Genomic DNA, 26,547 nt, shown 5'->3' with positions numbered 1-26,547 from the left:
CATCACTGTGGATCAGCTGATTGAAGCCTCCAAGAGCCTCTATGTCAGATCATGAGCACAAGGGAGTTAATTTTGTGATAAAACATCTAGGTTTGATAGATGCTTGGAGGTCCCTCCATCAAACATGATTTTACTTATTTTTCCCATGTACACCAAGGATATATGAGATTAGATTATATGTTGCTTCCACTGCAGTGTTTCTCAAATGTACACCAAGTGGATATTGAGCCCTTAGTGGTGTCCGATCATGCGGCAGTGGAGGTTGCATTGTAACTTTTGAATAAGTGGCATACAGAATTTGGAAATGTAATCCTCTATTATATCAGAATCCCTAATTTTGGGCTGTTTTGTGGAAGGAGTGGCAAGACGTCATGGCCTTAAACGATAAAATGCCTATTAGTATGACTACACTTTGGGAGACAGCTAAGTCAGTGTTACAGGGCCATATATTAGTCATGACTGTAAAACATGAGATAGGGAATTACTAGGATTAATAAACCAACTTAAAATTGCTCAGCGCAGACATGAGGTATCCCTGTCTTGAGTGGACAGGGAAGAGTATACAAGAATTAGGACCCAACTGGATCAGTTATTGGCTCAGTGAGCTGCCTCTAATATCTTACTGTATAAATACAAACTCCACAGATGGGATCATAAATCAGGTAAATTGGTGAACCTGGTTCACCTTAGTCAACATAACTAACAATAACAAAGGCAGGAATTAAGAGATCATCAGGGTATAATGCAAGCTTTATTGAATTATTATAAACAACTGTATGCTAGAGCACCAATGGATGAAGCGGCTTCACTGACCGAGGCAGAAAGAAGGTTTTTGGGTGCACTCATTATGGTGGGAAACATCAGGGAAGGAAAGGGAAGGGGAATGGGACTTGTTTTTTGCAACTACATTCAAAGCGGTACCAGGGGCAATGGAGGATTAAGTAACTTGCTTAGAGTCACAAGGAGCTACAGTGGGAATCAAAAGCAGTTCCTCAAGATCAAAGTCTGCTGCACTAACCACTAGGCTACTATTGGCGAAAGCATCCAGGCCTGATGAATACGGGGCCGAATTGTATAAAATGCTGGCAGATTTGGTGTCCCCAGTGTTGCAGAGGGTGTACCATGAACAGCTCCATTTGGAGGAGCTGGGAAGTTACCAAAATAGAGCTCATATGCTCTTATTTCCAAAACCTGGGAAAGACTTGGAATGGGTGAAGTCCTATTGCCCTCTCTCTCTCTAATTAATCAAGATTTTAAGTTGTTAACAAAAATTTTGCCAAAGTGGTTGAACTGGTTTTTGCCTCACCTGATACAAAACCTGTTTGGTTAGAGTGTATCGGGGAGGTACACTTCAGTGAACATCATCCGGGCCATATTGGCTCTTTGTACCTTTGGATCTGGGAAAGCTGCATTGCTGAGTTTAGACATAGAAAAAGGCCTTTGACAGGGTCGATTGGTGTTATTTGCATTAGTGTTTGGAGAGATACAAGATGGGACCTTCATTCTGTGCCTGGATTCGAATCTTATATGACCAACCGGAGGCACAGTTGTTGATCAATGGGACATTGACAGAGGCTTTTCTACTACAACGGGGGGGGGGGGGGGGGGGGGGGGGGACACAGCAGGGGTGTCCCTTGTCTCCCCTGCTGTTTATCTTAATGCTGTAACCTGATGGTCTCATGAACATTGTAGACATCTCTTCGCAGATGAAATGCTGCTTTTCTTGGGACGACCAGACTTGGATATAGAAAATGCTATTGACTTAATAACCTTGTTTGGTAGTTTTTTGGGATTAAAGATAAATTATGATAAGTCTGTGCTCCTGAGTGGGAAGGGACTAAGACGGGCCCTACTTTCAGTAAATATTCGTATAGCCTTAGGCAGCATAAAGCATTTTTAAGTATACAACTGGCACTGCATCTATGACTAACATATCAGCTTAATGTACATAAGAAGTTGGAGATGGTCAAAACACTGTGATAGATGGAAAGATCTTCCTCTTTCTTTGATGGGTAGGTGTACCCTTTTTTATTTTTAATTATTCAGTTTTTATTGAAAACTCATGAAGGAATAATCATACAAATATAGAATCTAAAACTTACATAACATCAAGCATGTCAAATACATCCAATCCAACACAAGTTCACGTTGTTTTTATGTATTAGTACTCATTCCCACCACCCCCTGTCCTCCACACCCTTTCAACCTCCTCCCCCCTCCCACACTGAGTGACAGAAAACCCAAAAAGAGAACAGTGATAAATAATTCAGCATCCTTTTTAGAGGCATGATTAGGATACATGAGCCACCTGTATATAATACCCTGAGCACCTCCATATGTACTTTCAAGCCACAATCACAGAAATACTTGCATTCCCAAAAGGGTGATATTATGTCCTGAGATATTAACATTTAGCAGAAGTACTAAAATTTTATAATGGCACCTCAGCCCATTTAGTATCAAATAGATCCCTCTGACCTGTGAGAGCAGCAGTTATCTTTTCATGGTTTCTAATTTCCAGACATATCTGGCGCCACCTAGTGACCACAAGCCCTTCTGCATCTCTCCACACTTACAAATGTCATTCTGACAGCCAATAATCAGGATGCCACGTTTTTCATTAGGAGAACCCAAGAGCCCACATGGTGGCAAACCTAATAAACATATCACTGAATTTAGTGGCCATACAATACCACTCCACTCTCTCATATTTCTCCAGACCTGAGTCAAAAAAATTTGACTTTTAGGACATTTGGCAAACAACCTCATGAAAGACTCCAGAGGAAACTGGAGAGCCATGGGATAGGAGGTAGTGTCCTATTGTGGTTTAAAAACGGGTTAAAAGATAGAAAACAGAGAGTAGAGTTAAATGATCAGTATTCTCAATGGAGAAGGGTAGATAGTGGGGCTCCTCGGGGGTCTGTGCTGGGACCGCTGCTTTTTAACATATTTATACAATGACCTAGAGATGGGAGTAACTAGTGAGGTAATTACATTTGCTGACGACACAAAGTTACTCAAAGTTGTTAAATCGCAAGAAAATTGGGCATCCAAAAGGCAGATGACGTTTAGTGTGAGCAAGTGCAAAGTGATGCATGTGGGAAAGAGGAACCCAAACTATAGCTAAGTAATACAATAATACATTATTAATTTTTTTTTTTTGGGGGGGGGGGTTGCCGGGTTCTTGAAGCCTGGATTGGCCACTGTCGGAGACAGGATGCTGGGCTTGATGGACCCTTGGTCTTTTCCCAGTATGGCAGTGCTTATGTACTAATGTACTTATGACCAGGAAAGGGTTCTAGGCGTCATCGTTGATGATACATTGAAACCCTCTGCTCAGTGTGCGGCAGTGGCTAAGAAAGCAAATAGCATGTTAGGTATTGTTAGGAAAGGAATGGAAAACAAAATAAAGAGGACGTTATAATGCCTTTCTATCGCTCCATAGTGCGACTGCACCTCGAATACTGTTTGCAATTCTGGTGACAGCATCTCAAAAAAGATATAATGGAATTAGAAAAGGTACAGAGAAGGGCGACGAAAATGATAAAGGGGATGGGACGACTTCCCTATGAGAAAAGGCTAAAGTGGCTAGGGCTCTTCAGTTTGGAGAAAAAACGGCTGAGGGGAGATATGATAGAGGTCTATAAAATAATGAGTGGAGTGGAACGGGTAGACGTGAATCACTTGTTTACTCTTTCCAAAAATACTAGGACTAGGGGGCACACAATGAAGTTACAAAGTAGTAAATTTAAAACAAATCGGAGAAAATATTTCTTCACTCAACGTGTAATTAAAACTCTGGAATTTGTTGCCAGAGAATGTAGTAAAATCAGCTAGTTTATGGAATCTAAAAAAGGTTTGGATAGCTTCCTAAAAGAAAAGTCCATAAATCATTATTGAAATGGACTTGGGGAAACTCCATTGCTTATTTCTAGGATAAGCAGCATAACATGTATTGTACTGTTTTGGGATCTTGCCAGGTACTTGCAACCTGGATTGGCCACTGTTGGAAACAGGATACTGGGCTTGATGGACCTTTGGTCTGTCCCAGTATGGTAATACTTGTGTACTTATGTTACTATATGTTATTATATTTTAACAATGGCAATTCTGCCTCCCCATATTAACATTAACATTTCCCTTGATTCTAATAGTGCTTTAATAGATTGGTCAAGGGGGAGTAATTTAACTTATAAAGATCTTGCACCTGATCAGAGATGGTGACTCCTAAGTATTGAAATCTTTTTATTGATTTGAAAAGGGAAATTCAAAAACTCCTTTACCAAATTTACATTAAACAGAAAAGCTTCTCTTTTGTCTTTGTTCTGGGGTGCCCTATGTCTCACTCCTCTACCCAGTTGAAAATGATTAGATTTTACTCCATTAACCATGATTTAACTTGAGGGAGTGGCATATAAAGCTTGCATCCACCTTCCAAAATTCCCCCTAATCCCGTTTTTTCCAGAACTCCATCAAACTCTTTCTCCGCGTCAATAGCAACACACTTGGCCTTGATTTTATCTTGTTGAATTTTTGTCTATGAGATTAGCTGCTCTTCAGATATTATCCCCCAACACCCTCCCTTTAACAAAACCTGACTGATCCCACCACACAATTTTTGGGAGCAAGAGCTCCAGTCATGCAGCTAATATTTTAGCAAAAAGTTTCATATCAGTATTTAGCAATGCTATAGGCCTATAACTAGCACATTTGGAGGGGTCTTTTCCTGGTTTTGGAAGGATAACAACTTGTGCCTTATACATACTTCTAGGGTGGGGATCCCCCAGCAAGATTCCATTAAATAAGCAAATTGAAAATGGAACCAAGTTTTCATTCAGTCCCTTATAAAACTTTGCAGGGAATCTGTTTTTTCCAGCTGTTTTCCCTATTTTAAGCTCTTTGATAGCCGCTATTACCTCTTGTATCTCCTGCCACAGAAGAATATAAGAACATAAGAATAGCCATTCTGGGTCAGACCAATGGCCCATCTAGTCCAGGCCAATTCAGGTCACAAGTTACCTCAAAGAATCCCAAATAGTAGCAAGATTCATGCTACTAATCCCAGGGACAAGCAGTGGCTTTCTCCATGTCTATCTCAATAGCAGGCTATGGACTTTTCCTCCAGGAACTTGTCCAAACCTTCTTTAAACCCAGATACACTAACTGTGGTACCATGACCTCCTCCACTCCTGGGGTTGATCTTCTGGAGGAGTATTTCCTTGTCTATTCTTTTCTATTTGGTTGTATGTATTTCTCTTCTTGTTTTTCTACTCTATTTGTTAACTGTAAACTGCTTTGTTGAGTCAGATGACTGCAAGGCCAGTATTATCAAGAAGTGAACTAAACTAAAACAGGTGTAAATGCCCACAGGAACATTTTTAGGATGTACATTCGGGACCGGTGCAACAGAGTAAGTATAGCGGGGGGGGGGGGGGGGGGGGGGGGGGCAGGGGGAGCCGACATTTTCAGGGGCACCAAAGACTGCCGCAAGTATCTCTCTACCATCTCTGTTGCGCTAACCCACTCTGCGTGTGTAACTCGGCTCTTCAGCTTTAAGCCACACGGTGCAGGAATGAATCTCTTTGCAAAACTTGCAAGACCAGAAACTGTGAGACTTGCCCCAGAGTTCCTTTCTGCACTGTGCCGTAGCAGAAGTAGAGCACCAGAAACCCTGGCTCTGTCCTGGAATGCATCCTAAGATATGGAATATATATATATACATAAGTACATAAGCACCGTCATACTGGGAAAAGACCAAGGGTCCATCAAGCCCAGCATCCTGTCTCCAACAGCGGCCAATCCAGGCTTCAAGAACCCGGTACCCCCCCCCCCCCCCAATTTTTTTAAAAATAATGTTCAATGGACTTTTTCCTCAGGAATCTGAGTACTTTGAAGGACTGCCCAAACCATGCCCAGGACTTGCAGCTGCATATACGACACTTTCACCTTTTCTAAAACCTCTGCTTGTTCATACAGGGGCCCTTTTACTAAGCCACATAAGCGTCTCCGTGCGCCCAACGCATGCCAAAATGGAGTTACCGCATGGCTCTTGCAGTGATTTCATTTTTGGCGGGCATCTGATACGGGCGGCCGAAAAATAATTTTTATTTTCTGCCACTTGTATCGGACGCGTGCCAAGTGGCATTTAGCTCACGTAGGTCATTACCGCCCGGTTACCGCGTGAGACTTTACTGCTAGGTCAATGGCTGGTGGTAAGGTCTCAGACCCAAAATGGACGCGCGGCAATTTTCATTTTGCTGCATGTCCATTTTCAGCAAAAATATAAAAAAGGCATTTTTTCACCCAAAACACGCGTCTACAATACCGCAGGACATTTTTCAGCGCACCTTTGTAAAAGGCCCCACAGTGCCTGCAGGCCAATCTCTACTAGACCCACTGCCTAGACATGTAAATGGCACAAAACATACCTTTTATGAAACTGCTTCCCATACGTTAAAATATATAATAGAAATACAGCTAGGTTAAGGGCAATGTGCTGGTTTATCGGAGGCTGGAAGGAGGGGATTGAGTGCTTGTTGGGAATGGGTTGGGATTCCTGGGAAAAGTAGGATCTAAAATATGAATAAATACAATACAATACAACAGAATTTATATTCCACTATATACTAATTAAAGATCAATGTGGATTACAATTTAAATAAAAACTAGGCCATCACTAGGGGTGATACAAAAAAAAAAGCAAAATTATATATAAACCAATTAATAAAATTTAATTTAAAATGGCACAAGTAGGTTTGTGTGGGTGCAGTTGAGGGCTTCTGGGTGATGTCTAGGAGCAGCTTAAGATCCCCAAGTGCAGCTGGGTCTTAGTGTGGGGATGCAGCTAGGGGTCCTGAGTAGTGCATGGATGGAGTTGGGAGGTGGCTGAGTGTAACTGGGGGAGGAGAGCATAGGCACAGCTGGATTCCCTGGCTGCAGCTTAGGGGCCTCTGAGTGAGGGACTTTCCCCTGGTAATGGCCCCTGTGCAAAAGTGGACTGAATGCAGTTCTTCTCATTAAAAGCTTTGCAGTAAAAGCAGAAGTCAGTCTAAAGAAGTGCTTAATTAAGACAATGTGAGAAATCCTATTTGTAACACATCCTTCCTGTCCATCCACCTGGTGTTACTTACATTCATTATGGCTTGTTCCGCTGCCTTGTTGTGCAGGAGTTTTGCTCGTTCGAGGGCTTTCTCAAAGTTTGTGACAGCGGACTGGTAGTTCTGAAGCTTGACTGAAATTAAAAAGAGAGTAAGAGAAAAAATAATCTACAGCTTCCAGGTAACCCGGTTCCTGGAGGGAGCCTGTAATCCAGCCCCGGTTTCCTACCCTGGTGCATTCTGATGTCAAATAAGGAACCTATAGAAGAATGAGACCCACAATGCACTTGGGTACAAATTTTAAACCCAAGAATGGCCTAAACTTTTCCCTCCAAAAACTGGATCATTTTTGTTGAATTGCCTTTAAGTTTTGTTTTTTCATTTTTCTTTTTAACTCTGTAGGTGTCCCATCCACCAACCCAATTTAGAGCCAGGGTAGGATCCCAGGACACGTCAATGGCTAAAACCAAAACCACTCTCAATACACTGCTCAACTCTTTTTCAATTGCTTCAACATTATTTATTTATTTATTGCATTTGTATGATCCCACCTTTTTGCATAACAAGCTTGAATTTTCAACTGAGATCTCAAACCGGGATCCAGGTTTCACTATATTAATGGTTTCATCAGGGGGGTCTTCAAGGCAAAATGGGTCAGGAAAAACCACCCAACTCCATCTTGGTAGATCCCCATTGGGGTGCTTTATATATATATATATATATATATATATATATATATATAATTTTCTTGTGGACACGCTCTCATCACGCCTTGAATCTGCTGAGATACACCGGTTATAAGCTAAATAATTTGGGAAGATCTGCAATTTTGTATCTTTTATTACAAGCCTTTCCAGCTGTTACTATATGAACATTTTCAGCAGTGTGATGATTGAGATAAGGGTGCCATATATGTGTTTAATAAAATCATTTTGGGGCACTGTATTGTTTCTGAGCACTATATGTACATTTTTATATGATTAGTTAGAATCCTAGATTGTTGTCTATTGCTTACTATTGTCTATCCAGGCGATAAATATATTTAAAGATGTACTATCTCCCATATATTTTTCTGTGGTGTGAATCCATCTTGAGTATTGTGTGCAATTGGAACTGGAAAAGGTTCAGAAAATGACAACAAAAACAATAAAGGAGATAGAAATGTTCTCTTTTGAAGAAAGGTTGAACAGGTTAGGATTCTTTAGCTCGGAGAAGAGATGACTGGCAGGAGATGTGAGTAACTCATTTTCAAAGCACTTAGATTTACAAAGTTACTATGAAGAGCATTTTCAAAAATGCTTCTAAATCCAACTGTGGACATTTTGCCGAAAACTTCCAAAAATCAAGTAGTGAAAATTACCATTTTCAAACCAGAAAAAAAAGTCTACCTTTTTTCTTTGAAAATTGCCATTTTCTAGATGTTGTTGTACTTAGTATGTCTATCTTTTTGGACCATTTCCCCCCCCCCCCCCCCCAAAAAAACCAAAAGTTCAAGTGAGAAATACACAAAATGAAGCCACTGGGACATAGGAGGAGCCAGCTTTTCTAGTAGACTGGCCATACAGACATCCCAGCAGAGCAGTGGAGCACCCTAGGGGGCACAGCAGTGGACTTTAGAGACCTGCATGGGAATGGGGTTTGTGGGAATCCCGCGGAACCTGTGGGGTTCCTGAAGGAATGGAAGCAGTTTCTGCGGGGTTCCCGTGGGGATGGAAACAATTCCTGCAGGGTTCCCATGGAAGTGTAAGCTACACTTGCGCCAGCCTCTCATCTACCAAGTACCAAGCTCTTTGAGAGCTGTCTCTTCCTCCCCCTTGCTTTAACAGCACAAATGTGGAAAGTCTTCCATTAAGGAGGTGGTAGAGACACAAATGATGAAGGAATTCAAAAGGCATGGGATAACACAGAAGATCTCTAATTAGAAAATGGAAGTTATAAAAAAACCTAAACTTAAATGGCTGCATGTGTGTGGATGTGTCGAGTGATGCTTAGATGGCGACTCTGGCTGTGATTAACTAGGGCCAATACTAGGCAGACTTGTATGGTCTGTGTCTCATATATGGCAATCTGGTTTAAGATGGGCTGGAAAGGGCTTAGACAGCACTTCAGTGACTGGAACATGAGGACAGTGCTGGACAGACTTTTACGGTCTGTGTCCCACAAATAAGACAAATAGACTGGAGTGGGCTTCGACGGCAGCTCCAGCAGTTGGAAGATAAGGAAGGATAGGGCCAGATAGACTTCTATGGTCTATGTCCCAGAAACACCAAAGAACATAATTAAGTATATAATATCACACTCATTGATTTAATCATAAATAGATAATAAGTGTAACTACTGGGCAGACATCAGCTCTGACACAAGCACGAGCATCAGATGTCACCTGACTACTGGCGCGTGCATGTGGCGACATCTCAGCACACAGTGCCAGTGAATCAGAGACAAATCTTACATGTGTGCACAAGATGTTCCAAGTTCCAACTTCCATTCCTTCCTTGCCTGCAGTGCTGTGGCTCAAATCCAGAGAGAGACTGAGAGAGCTGACCAGAATGGGTTTTGCGGGGATGGGTGGGGATGGATTAAATTCTTGCGGAGATGGGTGGGGATGGATTTTGACGGGTTAAATTCTAGCGGGAATGGGTGGGGATGGGTAAGATTCCAGTGGGGGGCGGGTGGGGATGGGTAAGATTTCTGTCCCCGTGCAACTCTCTAGTGGACTTCACATAAAAGGTCCTAAGTACACATCTTACCATTACTCCCTTATATTGTATGGTGAGACCGTCAAAACCCACAAAAAACTACTGTACCCAAGTATACACCACTACGATAGTCCTTATAAGTGCATGTATCACCTATATGTGGGTACAGTAGGTTTTGGGAGGTTTTGGTGGGTCTGGGTCTGGGTCACCTTCTCTACAATGCACTGCACCGACCACTAGGCTATTCCAGGAACCTGGTTGCTGCTCTAATAGGACTGGTCAAACATCTGAAGCTGTCATAGAAGCTGCTATGTACTGTTTCATTTATATCTTTGCAGGGTGGAAGGGGATCAGTGACCACTGAAGGAGTAAAAGGGTGTCATTCCTTTATTCCTGCAGTGGTCATCTAGTCATTTAGAGCACTTTTTTGTGGCTTATTCGTTAATAAAACAGGTCTAGACCAAAACGCCCAACTTATAGCCCTGGATGTTTTTGTTTTGTTCCATTATGGCAGAAAAACGTCAAAGTGTTAGGAACACCCAGATCCCACCCTTAACATGCCCCTGACACCCCCCCACCCCCCCTTGTGATTTGAACGCACTTCTGACGGACTTCATAGAAAAATGCCTAAAAACTGGTTTTGAAAATACCAATTAGGATGTTATTGTGAAAAACAAAGATCTAAATGCAGATTTATGCCACTTTTTGGACGTTTTTCTCTTTTGAAAATGAGCCCCTATGTAACTTTGTAAGTCTAAGTGCTTTGAAAATATACCTCTACGTATAATAGAGACCTGTCAAATCATGAGTTGGGTGGAATGAGCAAATAGTGGAACTTTGGTTTTCCTTTCAAAAAGTACTAAGACAAGAAAATACTTCATGAAACAAATCAGAGAAAGTTTTTTTTTTCCACTCAATGTAAAATTAAGCTGTGGAATGTATTGCCAGAAAACAGGGCCGGTCTTAGCAATTGCGGGGCCCTGTGCAGACCAGCTCAATGGGCCCCCCCCCTCCGGTGCCTGCCTCGGCCCCCCCACCTGCCCTTGCTCCCCCCGACCTGCACCCATACCCCCCCCCCCCGCCTGCGCCCACCATCATAAACCATAATTTACCAGAGCTTAAAAGGAGTTTAGAGCTCTCAGAACCCCACCTCACCCCATACCTTGATGTACATCCACCACGTTTCAGTAGCGAGTGGCAGACAGCAGCAGCAATTTGTATATCCCATTAGCTGCCGAGGAGGTTCTGGGCTCGGCAGCTGAAGGGATATGAAAATCACTGCCTGATGCTCTCTACTGAAATGTGGATGCACATTAAGGTACAGAGCAGGGAGGTGTTCTTAAACAGGAGGACAGATGTGCCAGAGATGCGGGGCCCCTAGAAGCGTAGGGCCCTGTGTGACCCCCCCGTGGCCCCTGCCTAAGACTGGCCCAATTCTTCTCTAGAGTCAGCAGTGGTCCCAGAGGATTGGAGAAGGGCAGATGTGGTTCCTCTCCACAAAAGCAGAAGCAAGGATGAGGTTGGGAACTACAGGCCAATTATTCTTACCTCTGTGGTAAGTAAATTAATGGAAACACTTCTAAAACAGAGAAAAGTGAAGTTTCTGGAATCCAATGGATTGTAGGATTCAAGGCAGTATGGTTTCACAAGAGGCAGGTCTTGTCAGACAAATCTTGTTAATTTATTTGATCGAGTGGCCAAAGAGTTGGATTGAGGGAGAGCACTAGATGTAGTGTACTTAGATTTCAGCAAAGCCTTTGGCACAGTTCCACATAGAATACATGACTTATAAATAAACTTGAGCCCCCTTGATATGGGCCCTAAAGTGACTAACTGGGTTGAGTTGAAGGTAGGGTTACCATATGTCCGGATTTACCCGGACATGTCCTCTTTTTGAGGACATGTCCGGGCAACCGGCCGGGTTTTGCCAATCTGCCCATTTGTCCGGATTTCTGGACAAACGAGCAGGCTGGTGGGCGGACAAACAGGCAGATTGCTAGCCTCCCCTCCCCTTACTTACTACTGCCCTGGTGGTCTAGTGACCTCTTCCGCATTCGGGGCAGGAAAGAGCCCCCTCTTTCCTGCCCGGAGCACTGCCCTGCATGCATCCTTCCTGTTGCTGATCTCGGCGTCGATTCAAAATGGCTGCCGAGAGTTGAAGTGACCTCGCGAGACTGCAACTCTTGGCGGCCATTTTGAATCAGCGCCGAGATCAGCAACAGGAAGGATGCATGCAGGGCAGCGCTCTGGGCAGGAAAGAGGGGGCTCTTTCCTGCCCTGAAGAGGTCACTAGACCACCAGGGCAGTAATAAGGTAAGGGGAGGGGGGTGATGGGGTGTGTGACAGGGGGGAGGGGAAAATGTGACGGGGCAGAGCGAGGGCGTGAAAGGGGTGGGTGGGTGTGAAAGGGGGCGGGTGGGGTGTGTGGTGGGGGTGGCGCATGTGTCCTCCTTTTTGGGGGACAAAATATGGTAACCCTAGTTGAAGGTGACTGAGGGTACTTGTAATTGAAGCTCACTCAGAAAAAGGATGGTGCCAGTGGTGTGCCGCAAGATTCAGTTTCTGGTCCGATTCTTTTAAACATTTTTGTAAGCAGTATTGCTGAAGGGCTGCCTGGTAAGATTGTGGATGATACCAAAATCTGCAATACAGTAGACACCCCTGATGGTGTGGATAACATGAGGAAGGTCTTAGCACAGCTTGAAGAATGGTCCAGAATTTGACAGCTAAGTTGTAATGCTAAAAAATGCAGGGTCATGCATTTGGGCTGCAAAAACCCAAGGGAGTGGTACAGCTTAGGGGGTGAAGTACTTTTGTGCATGAAAGTGGAGGGGGACTTGGGTGTGATCGTACATAATGATCTTAAAGTAGTCAAGGAAAAGGCGATGGTACAAGCTAGAAGGAATTTTGGGTGCATAAGGAGAGGAATAGCCAGCAGGAAAAAGGAGGTGATAATGCCTCTGTTTAAATGTGGTGAAACCTCATTTAGAATACTATGTACAATTCTGGAGACCTCACCTTCAAAAAGATATAAACAGGAGGGAGTTAGTGTAGAGGGCAGCTACTAAAATGGACAGTGATATTCATCATAAAGTGTATGGGAACAGACTCAGGAAAAGCTTAAGGAAATACTTCTTCACAGAAAGGGTGGTGGATGTGTGGAACGGCCTTCTAGTGGAGGTGGTGGAGATGAAGACTATCTGATTTCAAGAAAGCTTGAGACAAGTACATAGGATCTCTAAGGGAAAGGAAGGGATAGAAGATGGCATTTATAGGCAGACTGGATAACCATAAGGTCTTTGTCTGCCTTCATTTTTTTATGTTTCAGTTGTGTGGTCAACTTTAAGGGTGAGGCATTTTGTGAGATGACAGGACAGTTGCCAGGTTTTAGGATTTGAGGTGGGTCATTTTGCAGGGAGGTAGTTTTTGAAAATGGGGCAGTTTGCAGGGTGGTAGGGCAGTTGTCTGAGGGTATTTTTTTAGGGATGGGTGGTTTACACATTTTAGGTTAGAAGAAGTAGGGAAGTACAATTTGGTTGAAGAGGTAGAGAATTACATTATAGGTGAAATGTAGGGGGAAATACGTACAAAAGAATTAGTTTTTCGAAGAGTTTTGAGCAAGTCATATCTGAAGTTGTGGAGGGTCAGTTAGAGGGTTTGTTTTTGTTGTGTGTGGGTAGGAACTTGGTGGGGCAGTTGTGGATATAGGTTTTGGGAGGAAAGACTATTTGGGAGCGGTGAGAAAGATGCTGGGAGGTAATTTGGGGGTTGGGGCAGTTTGGGGGGCTCAGTGAGGAAGTTTGACAGGAGGAATTCCCTAACTGCTATATTTTACTATAGAAAGAATGTAAAGGGTTTAGACAAGTTCCTTTTGGAAAAGTCCATAAGCCATTATTAAGGTAGACTTGAAGAAATCCACCGCTTAGCCAGCGATGTACCAAGGGTGGGGTGGTGGGGACAGTCAGCCCTGGGTGCATGCTGCAGGGGGGTGTAGGGAGCAGCCGCATGGCTGTCGGCTCCACCAGTTCCCTCTGATGTTACTTCCTGTTCCGTGGGACTTCTTGAGTTCTCCACGTATGTGGATTCTCTTTGGACTTCCTGTTGGAAACGGGATACTGGGCTTGATGGATCTCCGGTCGGACCTAGTTTGGAACACATTTCCAATTTTGGAATTTCTCACACCATGCTCAGCTCTCGTATATACTCTGATCATCCACTGAAGCCTCCTTGGAGCAATCAGGACAGGACAGCAGTACCAAATAAACTGTCTAACACAAACAATTCTGTCTAACACTAAGGACTGGCATCTGCTCTGTTTCTTCTCGGGCACTGCACAACAACCTTGCATGGCTAGGAGCAGAGGTGTAGCCACGGATGGGCCTGGGTGGGCTGTGGCCCCACCACTTTAAAGTCAGGCTCCACCCTTTCATCATCAGCAGCACAGGCCAATGAGGAAAGCACTGGAGGCTGTGTCAACATTTACACTAGCTACTGCCCACCCATGTTAACCTCAGGACCCACCAAAAAATCAGTCTTGACTATGCCACTGGCTAGTAGGTGCAGCAGAGCAACAGCACTTAGATATCGCTACCTTCCGACTGGGCCACCAGCACGCTGGCGTTCAGCTGCCACTCCACGTCGCCTGCCTCCTCAGCTGCTGCCTGGGACTTCTCTCCATAGTCCAGGGCCTCTCCTAAGTTGTGAAGCTCAAGGTAGCAGCGACCGATCTCATGGAAGAGCCATGTCTTCTCCAGACTGGACCTCGTTAGGGAGATCTTCGTCACCCACCTTCAAAGGAAACCAGAAAATGCAAAGAAATACACAGCTAAGTGCTTTTCAGGTCTAGTTCCCTGAGCTTCAAAACAGGTTGCTGGATATTCACAATGAAAGTGCATGACATACACTGGCACACATTTGGTCTAGAACCAGGTTGGTCTGGTCAATCAGAGCAATCTGATTCTGCCAACCCTCTGGTTGTCAAATCTTGTTAATGTTGCTTGAATAGCATTTCTTTCACAAAGGAGCTGGCAGGGTGGATAGGAGATAAGGGAAGTGGAAAAACTGTGGACTAAATAGAAAAGGGCTTTGAAAGATCTTTAAATAAATTAAAACAAGAAGAAAAGGAAACCAAAGTGGTTTTCCAAAGAAATTGCTGCAAAAATAAAGACAAAAAGGTAGAGTTTACAAAGTAGAGAAGATCAGAAGAAGAACTACTTAGAAAAGAATACCAGACAAAGCTGAAAGAGAGAAATCGGGATGGCAAAAGCACAAGCAGAAGAAAAATAGCTAAAATGTAAAAGCAAGGTGACAAGACTTTTTTTTTCAGGTATATTGGGCTGAAGAGGAAGGCCAGAGGTGGGACTGCAAGATTCAAAGATTCTGAGAAACGATGTGTAGAGAATGATGAGGAAAGAGTCAAAATGCTAAACAAATACTTCTGTTTGGTGTTCACAGAAGAAAATCCTGGAGAAGAGCCACAAACGATTGACAAATGCACATGTGGGAATGGATTAGATACCACACGATTCTTAGAAGAAAGTATATATGATCAACTTACAAAACTAAAAGTAGATAAAGCTATAGTGTCAGATGGGATATATCTTAGAATACCGAGAGAGCTCTGAGTAGTTCTGGTGGGTCCTCTAAAGGATGTATTTAACAGATCATTAGAGATGGGAGAGGTTCCACAGGACTGGAGAAGGGCTGATGTGGTCCCTCTTCATAAAAGTGGTAACAAGAAAGAGATGGGAAGCCTCACCTCAGTGGTGGGAAAAGTCATGGAGATGCTCCTGAAGGAAAGAAAAGTGACCTTTCTGGAATCCAATGGATTGCAAGATCTGAGGCAATATGGTTTTACCAAAGGAAGATTGTGCCAAACACATCTGATTGATTTCTTTGACTGAGTGACTAGAGAACTAGATCAAAGGCAAGCATTGGGTGTGATCCACTTAAGATTTCAGCAAAAGCCTTTGAAACTGTTCCTTATAAGAGGCTTATAAGTAAACTGAGTACAACTGGGGATAATTCAGAAATTGGTTGACCAATAGATGATAGAGGGCAGGGATAAATAGAATTCACTCAGAAGAAAGAAAGGTGAGTAGTGTTGTGCTGCAGGACTCAGTCCTGGGACCAATTCTATTCAATGCCTTTGTGAGCAATATTGCTTAAGGGTTAGGAGGAAAAATTTGCCTTTTTCCAGATGATACAAAAATTTGCAACACAGTAGACACTCCAGAGGGAGTAGACAACATGAAAACCGATCTACAAAAATTAGAAGCATGGGCTAAAAGCTTGGCAGTTAAGCTTGAATGCAGAAATGCAGAGTGATCATTTGAGGTGCAGAAATCCAAGGGAGCTGTATACAACAGGAGGAGAGAGGCTAATGTGCATGGACCAGGAAAAGGATTACGGGGTGAAAGTGTCCGAGGATCTCAACCTGTCTTTATTGTGACACACCTGACAGAAACATTCATGTATGTGACACATTGAACACTAAAACTCATAGCTGAACAAAGCACCTACATATTTCATTGTTTAAAAGTGAGTTTAGTATGCATTTGCCTATCCCATATCAAAAAGCTGTATGCAATGCATCAGTCCCAGATTTTTCACTTACCATACAACAAATATCGGTATATCTTCAAATTCTAGTGTCACCTCAGTAATGGCAACACAAAGTCCCTCCTCTGCTAGATACTGTGAAGCAACACATAGTAAACAGAACCTATGGGCAGTAGACCTGCAACATTTTGAGTTGGGGCTGGAGAGAATTTCAAGAACCTGAGTCTCAAGATTGCTGGTCTTCCCAGCTTGCAGGCACTGATGATTGTAAAGGGCACACAGGCTTGCTGTCTACATCAAATTGTTTGTGACACAACTCCCATCTCAAAACACTGGTTGAGAACCACTGCCCTAGAGGAGAGCAGAAATAAGGGTGATACGATACACATGTGTATATACTTGAAAGGTATTAATGAGCAAACAAATCTTTTTCAGAGATGAGGAAGCTGTAGGACATGAAATGAAGCTGCAAAGAGGTAAGTTAAAAGCAACATCAGGAAATACTTTTTCGTGGAAAGAGTGGTGGATGCCTGGAATGCTCTTCTGTGGGAGGTGGTGGGGAGAAAAACAGTGACAGAGTTCAAAAAGGAGGGGGGTAAGCACAGAGAATCTCTATACAGCAAGAGGATAAGCTCAAGTAAATCAAAAGACTTTCATACTTAAAAAAAGACAGAGGGGTGTAACTTGCATGGAGTGGCAGGTGCAATCCTAAAAAAAGGCATAGAGATGGTAATCTGCATGTTTGGCACAGAGTGGCAGATACAGCTGTATCTACCTTACTGGGCAGACACTAGATGGACCATGTCTGTTACTAGACCAGTATGTATTTGTCTACTTACACATCAATGGCTTTCTGAAATTCCCCGATTCTAGCGTAGACCCGGCCAATGTTGTCCATTGCTCGTGATTTGGCATCTAGCAGGTTACTGTTGGGAAAAAAAGTTCCCAGTTTACAGGGTCTGTTTCGATTGAAAGATTCACAGAAATTGTTATATTGGCCCTGTGTGATTTAGCAAGACTATGGCCTTATGCCCCATGTTACCATAACAGCTTATTTATTTATTTTAAAAATTTTATATCCCGCCTAGCACTAGGCAGCTTGCAATATAAAAAACATACATAAAATATTTAAAAATGCATAACATTCTAGATACAACTAATACATCAAATCATGTACAAAACTATATCAAAACATTGATATGTGTAAGTTCTTGTCTGATTGTGTTAGGTCTTTCCTGTCAATTTTATGAAGTTCCTTTAATTTCCTTGTATAATTATTATTTCATTGTAAACCACTGTGTTCTGAGAAAGCCTAGTGGTATATCAAATGTTAATAATAAATATAAGCATTTCACAGCAGAGGTTCAGTCGGGTATTTTTTCTGGGTTTTTCTGTGTCACTGTTCAAGGGGGATGAATGAGAGTGAGGCAGACCTCTCACAGATTATCCTTTTATAGGAAAATATATTCAGGGCATCACCGTCATGTGCTGTGAGGATGCTGTGCAGCTCAGGGGGAGAGAAGACATCTTGACTGGTAAGTTGAACACTGTTAGCAATACTTGGGGATGATATTTGGTTATAACCAAGACTCCATCATGTTTGGCTGTCTATACAGTTGGCATGGTGGAGACTTGACAACAAGTGTTTAAGCAAGGGTGGCTGGCCCTGCACAGAATGGTGGGAGCGGCTCTGCCCACCTTGTTGGGCAGGCTGGATGGATCGTGCAGGTCTTTATCTGTCGTCATTTACTGTGTTTCTGGACAAAATGGTCCCTCAGACAAGGGTTAGTTTTGGCACCCTCATTCTTTTTAGTGCTTACAGATTGATTCAAATGGGTGGGATAATGCCACTGCTCCTCTTGTTCCAGCTTGCTACCCACCCTTTGTGATAGTCCTAGGTAAATTCTTCACCCTCATTTTATACTTTTGCATACACATTTTCATTGACTAACATGTAAAATTGCATGTGCAGATTATAGAATAGTGCCAGTTTTGTGCATATGTGAATTGGCAAATTAGCCAGTAATTGGCACTACTAACGATCACTGATAACTGGAGTTAATTGCCACTAATTAGCACTACCACCTACGTCCATGAAGAAGATCCTCTCCTGTGCTGTGTCAAATAGAATGCCCAGATACTCCAGTATCTGCAATGGAATTAGTCTGCTCTTCTTGAAATTGATCACCCAACCAAACAACTGCAGAAGATGGACAACTTTGTCCATCACCGCCATGCAGTCCAAATATGACAACACACGACTGAGCCAGTTGTTGAGATATGGGTGAACTCTGATTTCCTGGCACTGAAGGAAGGCCACCACCACCTCCATAGCCTTCGTAAATGTTCTTGGAGCCATGGCGAGACTGAAGGACAAAGTCCTGAGCTGGAAGTGAAGGCCCAGTACCACAAAATGTAGAAACCTCTGATGCGGCGGCCATATGGGTATATGCAAGTACACCCTCTTGAGATCGAGGGCAGTGAGAAATTGTCCCATTTGAACCAAGGCTATGACTGTTCTTAGTGTCTCCATGCAAAAGGGGCACTCGGAGGCAGCAGTTTAGACCTTTGAGAGCTAAAACCGGATGAAAGATGCCTTCCTTCTTTGGGACAATGAAGTAGATAGAGTATCTGCCTTGTCTCTGTTCGGCTTGAGGAACTGGAATGATGGCACGGAGCACCAGCAAGGAATCTATGGTGGCCTGCACTTTGACTGCCTTGGTCCCCTTTCCACAAAGAGACTGCAAGAAAAGGAGTGACTGGGCAGGAGAACTCCAACTTGTAACCTTCTGTAAGAATATCCAGAATCCATTGGTCTGACATGATTTTGGCCCACTTCTCCCGAAACTCCTGACGACATCCTCCCACCAGAGGAAGAGAAGAATGGACCAGCCTCTCATCATTGAAAAGCTCGGGAGGCATTGGGCACTCTAGCTGTCTGAGAGGAGGACTTCCTGTCCACATGAAAGGAAATTTGGCGTGACTAAAAGCGGAACTTCTGACCACATTGCTGATGACCAGACCACTAGCGTTTGCTGTCTCGAAATCAAGATCAAGAGCCCTCTGAAGACAGACAACCAGAGGCTTTTGGCTTATTCTCTATCAACTGCTGTGGCTTAGTTGCCCCAGTTCTGTCACCAAGTTATTGAGATCTTCTCCAAATAACCACTTACCCCGAAAGGGTATCATGTCCCCTACCTCAACGCAAGCAGCGTCCTCATGTACACGTGAACGGCACAACCCTGAGCCATGTGTGTGTCGTTCTTCTCTGGCTGCAGGCTCCTTGATTGCTTTGCTTCCATGCACCTGGGTCTGCTCTCTCTCTGCCTGGCTTCCCTTGCTTCTCTCCTATTGGTTTTCCGGTTCCTCCTTCCCCTGCTCTTCTCCTATGGCTGTGCTCCTTCTCCTGCCTGTCCCCGCTGATGTCAGACGCCAGCACTTTATCAGCTGAGCTCTTCCTGGACTCCATGCTTCGGCTTCTACTTTGGTAGGTGTTACTTGCTCAGTAGTTTGCTTTTTCTCTACTTTGTCCCTTGTTGCTGACTTTACCTGTATCTGGATTACTCTCTTGCCTGCTGCTTGCCTATTGACTTTACCTGTGCCTGGATTACTCTCTTGCCTGCTGCCTGCCTACTGACTTTGCCTGTGCCTGGATTACTCTCTTGACCGGCAGCCTGCCTACTGACTTTGCCTGTACCTGGATTACTCTCTTGACCGGCTGCCTGCCTATTGACTTTACCTGTGCCTGGATTACTCTCTTGCCGCTGCCTGGCTACTGACTTTGCCTGTACCTGGATTACTCTCTTGACCTGCTGCCTGCCTGGCCGATACGTTCACCACCCTGCTTCCAGCTCCATCTCGTAAGTCCTGCAGGCCGCCCGCACCTAGGGGCTCAACCTCTGGGGAACGGCGGTCAGCGCAGATGAAACCCGGGGTTGTATGGCTGCCAAGCAGAACCTGGTCTGAGTACCGGGCTCAGCAGCGCTCTACTTGGTACAAGAACTCACAAGTCTGACAAAGGGCAGTTTATCGTGACTTTGACACTGCATCCGCTGCCCAATGCTGCAACCAGAGTTGCCGATGTGCCACGACAGCCAAAGACATACTGAGGGCCGTAACCCGTAACATGTGTCATGGATTCTGGGGCAACTGAACAAAGCAGAGGCAAGACAGAAACTGGATTCAGCAGGGCCGTGCCTAGGGTCTCTGGCGCCCCCCTGCAGACTATCAGTTGGCGCCCCTACCCCCCGTGAAAATGATCACGCCCCCCCCCCCCCCCGGTGAAAATGATCGCTCACCACTTGCCACACTGACAGGAATTGTCAGCAATATTCTTAGAAACAAATTGCTATACATTGCAAAATAAGATAGCAGATGTAAATTCTCAAAGTGGACATATTCCAAACGCTAGACAAAAATTTAACTGAACCCCCAAGATGCCAGACTCTGCATACAATGCAACACCACAGAAACAGAAAATGTCCCCTAGTACTGTGCAAAATATAAAGACTGCAGATGTAAATTTGAAAAAAACTAACAAGAACCAATCACCACTTTACAAATTAACAAATAGAAATAAAACAAATATAGAAAATAAAATAATACCATTTTATTGGACTAATACATTTAGCTTTCAGAGGCCAAAACATCCTTCCTCAGGTCAATACAGTATAGTGCTGTTACAGTATCCTATCCTGACCTGAGGAAGGGGGTTTTATTCTCCGAAAGTTAGTCAAAATGTATTAAAATTAGTCCAATAAAAAGATTACCTATTATAAACATTTATTAACACAGCTACAATACTACTATATCCTAAAGCAAAAAAATAAAAGTAAATATTTTATTTACAGTTTGTTGTCTCTGGTTTCTGCTTTCCTCATCTTCTTTTCACTGTCTTCCTTCCTTCCATCCAGCATCTGTCTTTGTTCTCTCTCTGCCATCCAGTGTCTGCCCTCTCTGCTGTCCCCTTCATCCAATGTCTGCCCTCTCTCCCTGCCCCTTCCATCTACATCTGCCCTCTATCTCAGCACCTTCCATCCACCATCTGCCCCTGTCTGCCCTCTCTCTCCCCCTTCCATTCACTGTCTGCCCTTTCTATCGCTTCCATCCACTGTCTGCCCTTTCTCTCTGTCCGCTCAATCCACCATTTGCCCTCCCTCTCCCATCCATCTAAGGTCTGCCCTCCCTCTGACTCCCCCTTCCATCTAGGATCTGTCCCCTCTCTCTGCCCCTTTTTTTCAGCCCCCAGTTCCAGCCCCACTATCCCACCAGTCCCCAGTTTCAGCCCTAGCCCTTTTCTCCCACCAGTCTTGAGCTTCGGCCCCCAGCCACTTCTCCCTGTCCCCTTTTCAGCCCCCAGTTTCAAACCCAGCCCTTTTCTCTCACTAGTCCCAAGCTTCAGCCCCAGCCACTTCTCCCTGTCTTCTTTTCAGCCCCCAGTCCCCACAGTTTCAGCTCTTGTCCCTTTTCAGCCCCCAGTCCCAGTACTAGCCCCCTTATCCCACCTACCCTCCTTTTCAGCCCCCAGTTCCAGCTCCAGCTCCCTTCATCCACATGCCTTGCATTAGGGCCTCCCCTTTCAGCCCCAGACCCCATCTGGGCTCCCCTCCCCATCCCCTTCTCCCATCTGGGCACCCCATCCCCTTCTCCCATCTGGGCACCCCAACCCCTTCTCCCATCTGGGCTCCCCACCCCATCCCCTTCTGTCATCTGGGCACCCCACCCCATCCCCTTCTGCCATCTGGGCTCCCCTCCCCTTCTGTCATCTGGGCACCCCACCCAATCCCCTTCTGTCATCTGGGATCCCCACCCCATCCCCTTCTGCCATCTGGGCTCCCCTCCCCTTCTGTCATCTGGGCACCCCACCCAATCCCCTTCTGTCATCTGGGCTCCCCACCCCATCCCCTTCTGCCATCTGGGCTCCCCTCCCCTTCTGTCATCTGGGCACCCCATCCCCTTCTGCCATCTGGGCTCCCCACCCCATCCCCTTCTGCCATCTGGGCTCCCCTCCCCTTCTGTCATCTGGGCACCCCACCCAATCCCCTTCTGTCATCTGGGCTCCCCTCCCTATCCCCTTTTCCCATCTGGGCTCCCCACCCCATCCCCTTCTCCCATCTGGGCTCCCCTCCCCATCTGCCATCTGGGCACTCCTGATCCGACCCCACTACCAGCTCTGTCCAGATGACAGCGGGTGGGGGGGGGGGGGTGCTCCGCTCCCGCTGCTCCCACCCTACCTTCTTTTAAAAAAGAAATCAGTAAAGCGGCGTGGCAGGCAGCACAGCTTCGCGTCTGCCCTGCTTGTAAAACAAGTAGATCTCCTTGTCGGGCCTTCGCTCACTGGGTCCCGCCCTCCTCTGAGGTAACTTCCTATTTCCTCGAGGGCGGGACCCAGTGAGCGAAGGCCCGACAAGGAGATCTACTTGTTTTACAAGCAGGGCAGACGCGAAGCTGTGCTGCCTGCCACGCCGCTTTACTGATTTCTTTTTTAAAAGAAGGTAGGGTGGGAGCCGCGGGAGCGGCGCACCCCCCACCCGCTGACACCCGGGGCGCATCGCCCCACCGCGCTCTTGGTTCCCTCAGTGTCCGCCTTCTTCTGACGTCAGAAGAAGGCGGGACACTGAGGGAACCAATGAGTGCAAGGGAAGGGAGACGTCGGCAGCGCTTTCACCGACGCTGCTGCAGCGGCTGCGACCGAGGTAATTTAAAGTCCTCGGGGGCGCGGGGCGAGGGTAAGCACCGCGGTGGTGCCCTCCAGAGGTGGGCACCCCCCTGCGGCGCTTACCTCGCTTACCGCATCGGCACGGCCCTGGGATTCAGACAAGACAAGGAAGCAAAGCAAAGAGCTAGAACAGAACACAGACAGAAACACTGCCAGACATAGGACAAGACTACAACTGGGATCAGACATGGCAAGACAAGGCACAAAACACGGCAAATAAAGCAGTGCAAACTAAAGACAACGCAGGAACAGAGCTTGGATGTAGCAGGAACCAGGAATGGAGCTTGGCTATAGCAGGAACCAGGAACGAAAGATAGAACACTCATATGGGCCACAAGGCTGAATCCAAGTGTAACAGAGTCCAAGTGCATGGGCCGCATGGCCGAATTGGAACCCAAACAAACAGGAAGAAAGGGGAAAGGAACAGAACAAGATCCCCTAACAAAATACTAAAAAGGCAACACATGCTGTGCAGAACACAACCACAAACAAAAGGTCAAAAGACACTTACACACGGGCACAAACAGTACCTGAAGGATAAAAGGCAAACCCACACAAAGAGAAAGCTCACACTGTGTCAGTAAGCACAGTCAAACAAAAGAGCAGCTCACACAGGCTCAAACAAGTAAAGGGATAAAGGGTAACCACACAGAAAGACAACTCAGAGCTGTGATAGAAAGCACAGCTAAATGGAAGAGCAGCTCACACAGACTCAAACAACAGATTCAGCAATTAAAGGGTTAAAGGGAAACCACACAGAGTAGAGAGCTGCACGGCTTCCGTCCCCGCGGGAATCCCGCGGAACCCGCAGGAATCCCGCGGAACCCGCAGGATTCCCGCAGGGACGGAGGCAGTTCCTGCGGGGTTCCCGCGGGGATGGAAGCAGTTCTACGGGGTTCCCGCGGGGACGGAGGCAGTTCCTGCGGGGTTCCCGCGGGGATGGAACCAGTTCTGTGGGCTTCCCGTGGAAGTGTAAGCTGCACCTGCACCAGCCTCTCATCTACCGAATACCAATTTATTTGAGTGCTGTCTCCTCCTCCTCCTCCTCTTCTTCCTTGCTTTAACAGCATAAATGTGGAAAGTCTTCCATTAAGGAGGTGGTAGAGTCACAAATGATGACGGAATTCAAAAAGGCGTGGGATGAACACAGAGGATCTCTAATTAGAAAATGGAAGTTATATAAAAGCTAACCTTAAATGGCTGCATGTGTGTGGATGTGTCAAGTGACGCTTAGATGGCGACTCTGGCTGTGATGAACTAGGGCTGATACCTGGCAGACTTGTATGGTCTGTGTCTCATACATGGCAATCTGGTGTAGGATGGGCTGGAAAGGGCTTAGACAGCAACTTCAGTGGCTGGAACATGAGGACAGTGCTGGACAGACTTTTACGGTCTGTGTCCCACAAATGAGAACATGAATAGGCTGGAGAGGGCTTCGATGGCAACTCCAGCAGTTGGAACATAAGGATGGGGCCAGATAGACTTCTGTGGTCTTTGTTCCAGAAACACGAAAGAAAGACCATAATCAAGTATATAATATCGCACTCATTGATTTAATGATGAATTGATCATGAGTGTGACTATTGGGCAGAGTGGATGGACCGTTCAGGTCTATTTGCTGTCACTTACTATGTTACTATTAATCCTCTTTGCTCCCAGGCTGGTGCACAGACCTCAGCTCTGACACAGGCACGAGAATCAGATGTCACCTGACCTACTGGCGCGTGCATGTGGCGACCTCTCAGCACACACTGCCAGTGAATCAGAGACAAATCTTACATGTGCACACCAGAGTGTTCCACGTTTCAGCTTCCATTCCTTCCTTGCCTACAGTGCTGTGGCTCAAATCCAGAGAGAGACTGAGGGAGCTGACTGGAACTTTCTTTTATGTACTATTAAATTCTTACGGGGATGGGTGGGGATGGGTTAAATTCTTACGGGGACGGGTGGGGACGGGTTGGGTGGTTTAAATTTTTGCGGGGATGGGCGGGGACGGGTAAGATTCCAGTGGGGATGGGTGGGGACGGGTAAGATTCCAGCAGGGACGGGCGGGGATGGGTAAGATTTCTGTCCCCGTGCAACTCTCTAACACAGAGAGACAGCTCAGGGCTATGCTAGAAAGCACAGCTAAACAGAAGAGCAGCTCACACAGACTCAAACAACAGATTCAGCAAGTAAAGGGATAAAGGGAAACCACAAGGAGAGATAGCTCAGGGCTGTTCTAGAAAGCACAGCAAAATGGAAGAGCAACTCACACAGACTCAAAAATCAGATTTAGCAAGTAAAGTGTTAAAGGGAACCCACTGTCACGGTTGTGGCCATGCCCTTATGTTCAGACCTACTGTTTCTCCTTATCTAGCTCTGTGACCTCTCCAGTCTGCTTCATTTCCTATTGTTGTTCTACCTGTAAGCCAAGCCTCGCTTTGGTCTCCCTGCTTCTGCTTCATTTCCTGTTGTTGTTCTTCCCGTTAGCCAAGCCTTGCTTTGGTCTCCCTGCTTCTGCTTCATTTCCTACTTGTGACATCATCAGCCTACTCCTTTATAAGGACCCAAGGAGCTTTCCTACATTGCCTTTGCAAGAGGTCTCTTAATCTTGTGCTACCTGTTTAGAGCATTTCCCTGCCTGGCTTGGTTCCTGAGAGGCTTGCTCCCGAAGGTCTGTGCTGTGTTTCTCTGAGTCTTGTGTTTCAATGCTTTCCTTTGTTTCTGTGAGTTTGCTTTTGAATCTTGCTTCCTGAAAGCCTGTCTGTAGAGCCACACCCTGCCCTTGGTGTCTGTATCTGTTTGATTCTACCCTTGGCTCCTGCTTTTAGTCTAGCCCTGCTTTTGACTCTTGCTATAGTTAAGCTCTGTGTTTAGTTACCACTGTCCTGCCTTGTTGAGTCTGTTAGTTTATCTTAGTCCAGTCTGTTCTGATTCCTGCCTGTGCCAGCCCAGGTGATTTGTCTGCCAAAGTTCCGGCTTTGGTTCAAGGGCTCACCATTCCTGACAGTTGTGACACCCACACAGAAGTAAAGCTTCAGGAACAAAGCTAGGCAGGAATCAAGCCAAGCAGGAATTGGATCCAAACAGGGAACACAAAGACAAGGTTAAGAGACCTGTTGCAAAGGCAAAGCATGAAAGTTCCAAGGTGCATTATAAAGGACTTTGGTGATGATGTCACGACTAGGAATGAGGCTTGGATGCAGGAACACCAGAGCGAGGCTTGGATAACAGGGAAACAGGCAGCAGAAGCAGCCATGCAGGAAAAAGGCAGTCCAGAGATGTCACAGAGCCAGATTACTGGAAAAAAAGTGAATCTGGATGTGGGGCACGGCCATAGCTGTGATAGTGCCAATCAAGTAGGCCAACCCTGCTTCCAGCTGGGTGTTACGGCGCCTGTCTTGTGTTGCCAACTGCTGATGCCACTTCACGCATATTCTTGCACCGAATGAGCTGCACACTTTTGCTTGAAGGCCCAAAGAGGCCACTT

General features: G+C 45.5%; 1 protein-coding gene across 2 annotated transcripts in view; it reads right to left on the bottom strand.

The window, feature by feature from the left end:
* Positions 1-26,547, bottom strand: part of TTC25 (tetratricopeptide repeat domain 25) — a 63,259-nt gene that overhangs the window by 11,403 nt on the left and 25,309 nt on the right. For both annotated transcript variants that reach the window (XR_003943996.1, XM_030221119.1), the window contains exons 8-10: positions 17,197-17,283; positions 14,388-14,584; positions 7,131-7,231 (exon numbers count right to left, since the gene is read on the bottom strand). Coding sequence is in view for 1 of the 2 variants with exons in the window: in XM_030221119.1 (XP_030076979.1) it covers positions 7,131-7,231; positions 14,388-14,584; positions 17,197-17,283 (385 nt within the window). In the remaining variant the exon portion in view is untranslated. The remainder of the gene's footprint in view (positions 1-7,130; positions 7,232-14,387; positions 14,585-17,196; positions 17,284-26,547) is intronic.

Source organism: Microcaecilia unicolor, chromosome 12 (assembly GCF_901765095.1).
Source record: "Microcaecilia unicolor chromosome 12, aMicUni1.1, whole genome shotgun sequence".
Lineage (NCBI taxonomy): Eukaryota > Metazoa > Chordata > Amphibia > Gymnophiona > Siphonopidae > Microcaecilia > Microcaecilia unicolor.
The sequence above is the reverse complement of the archived record's forward strand: the minus strand, read 5'-3'. Positions and strand labels throughout refer to the sequence as shown.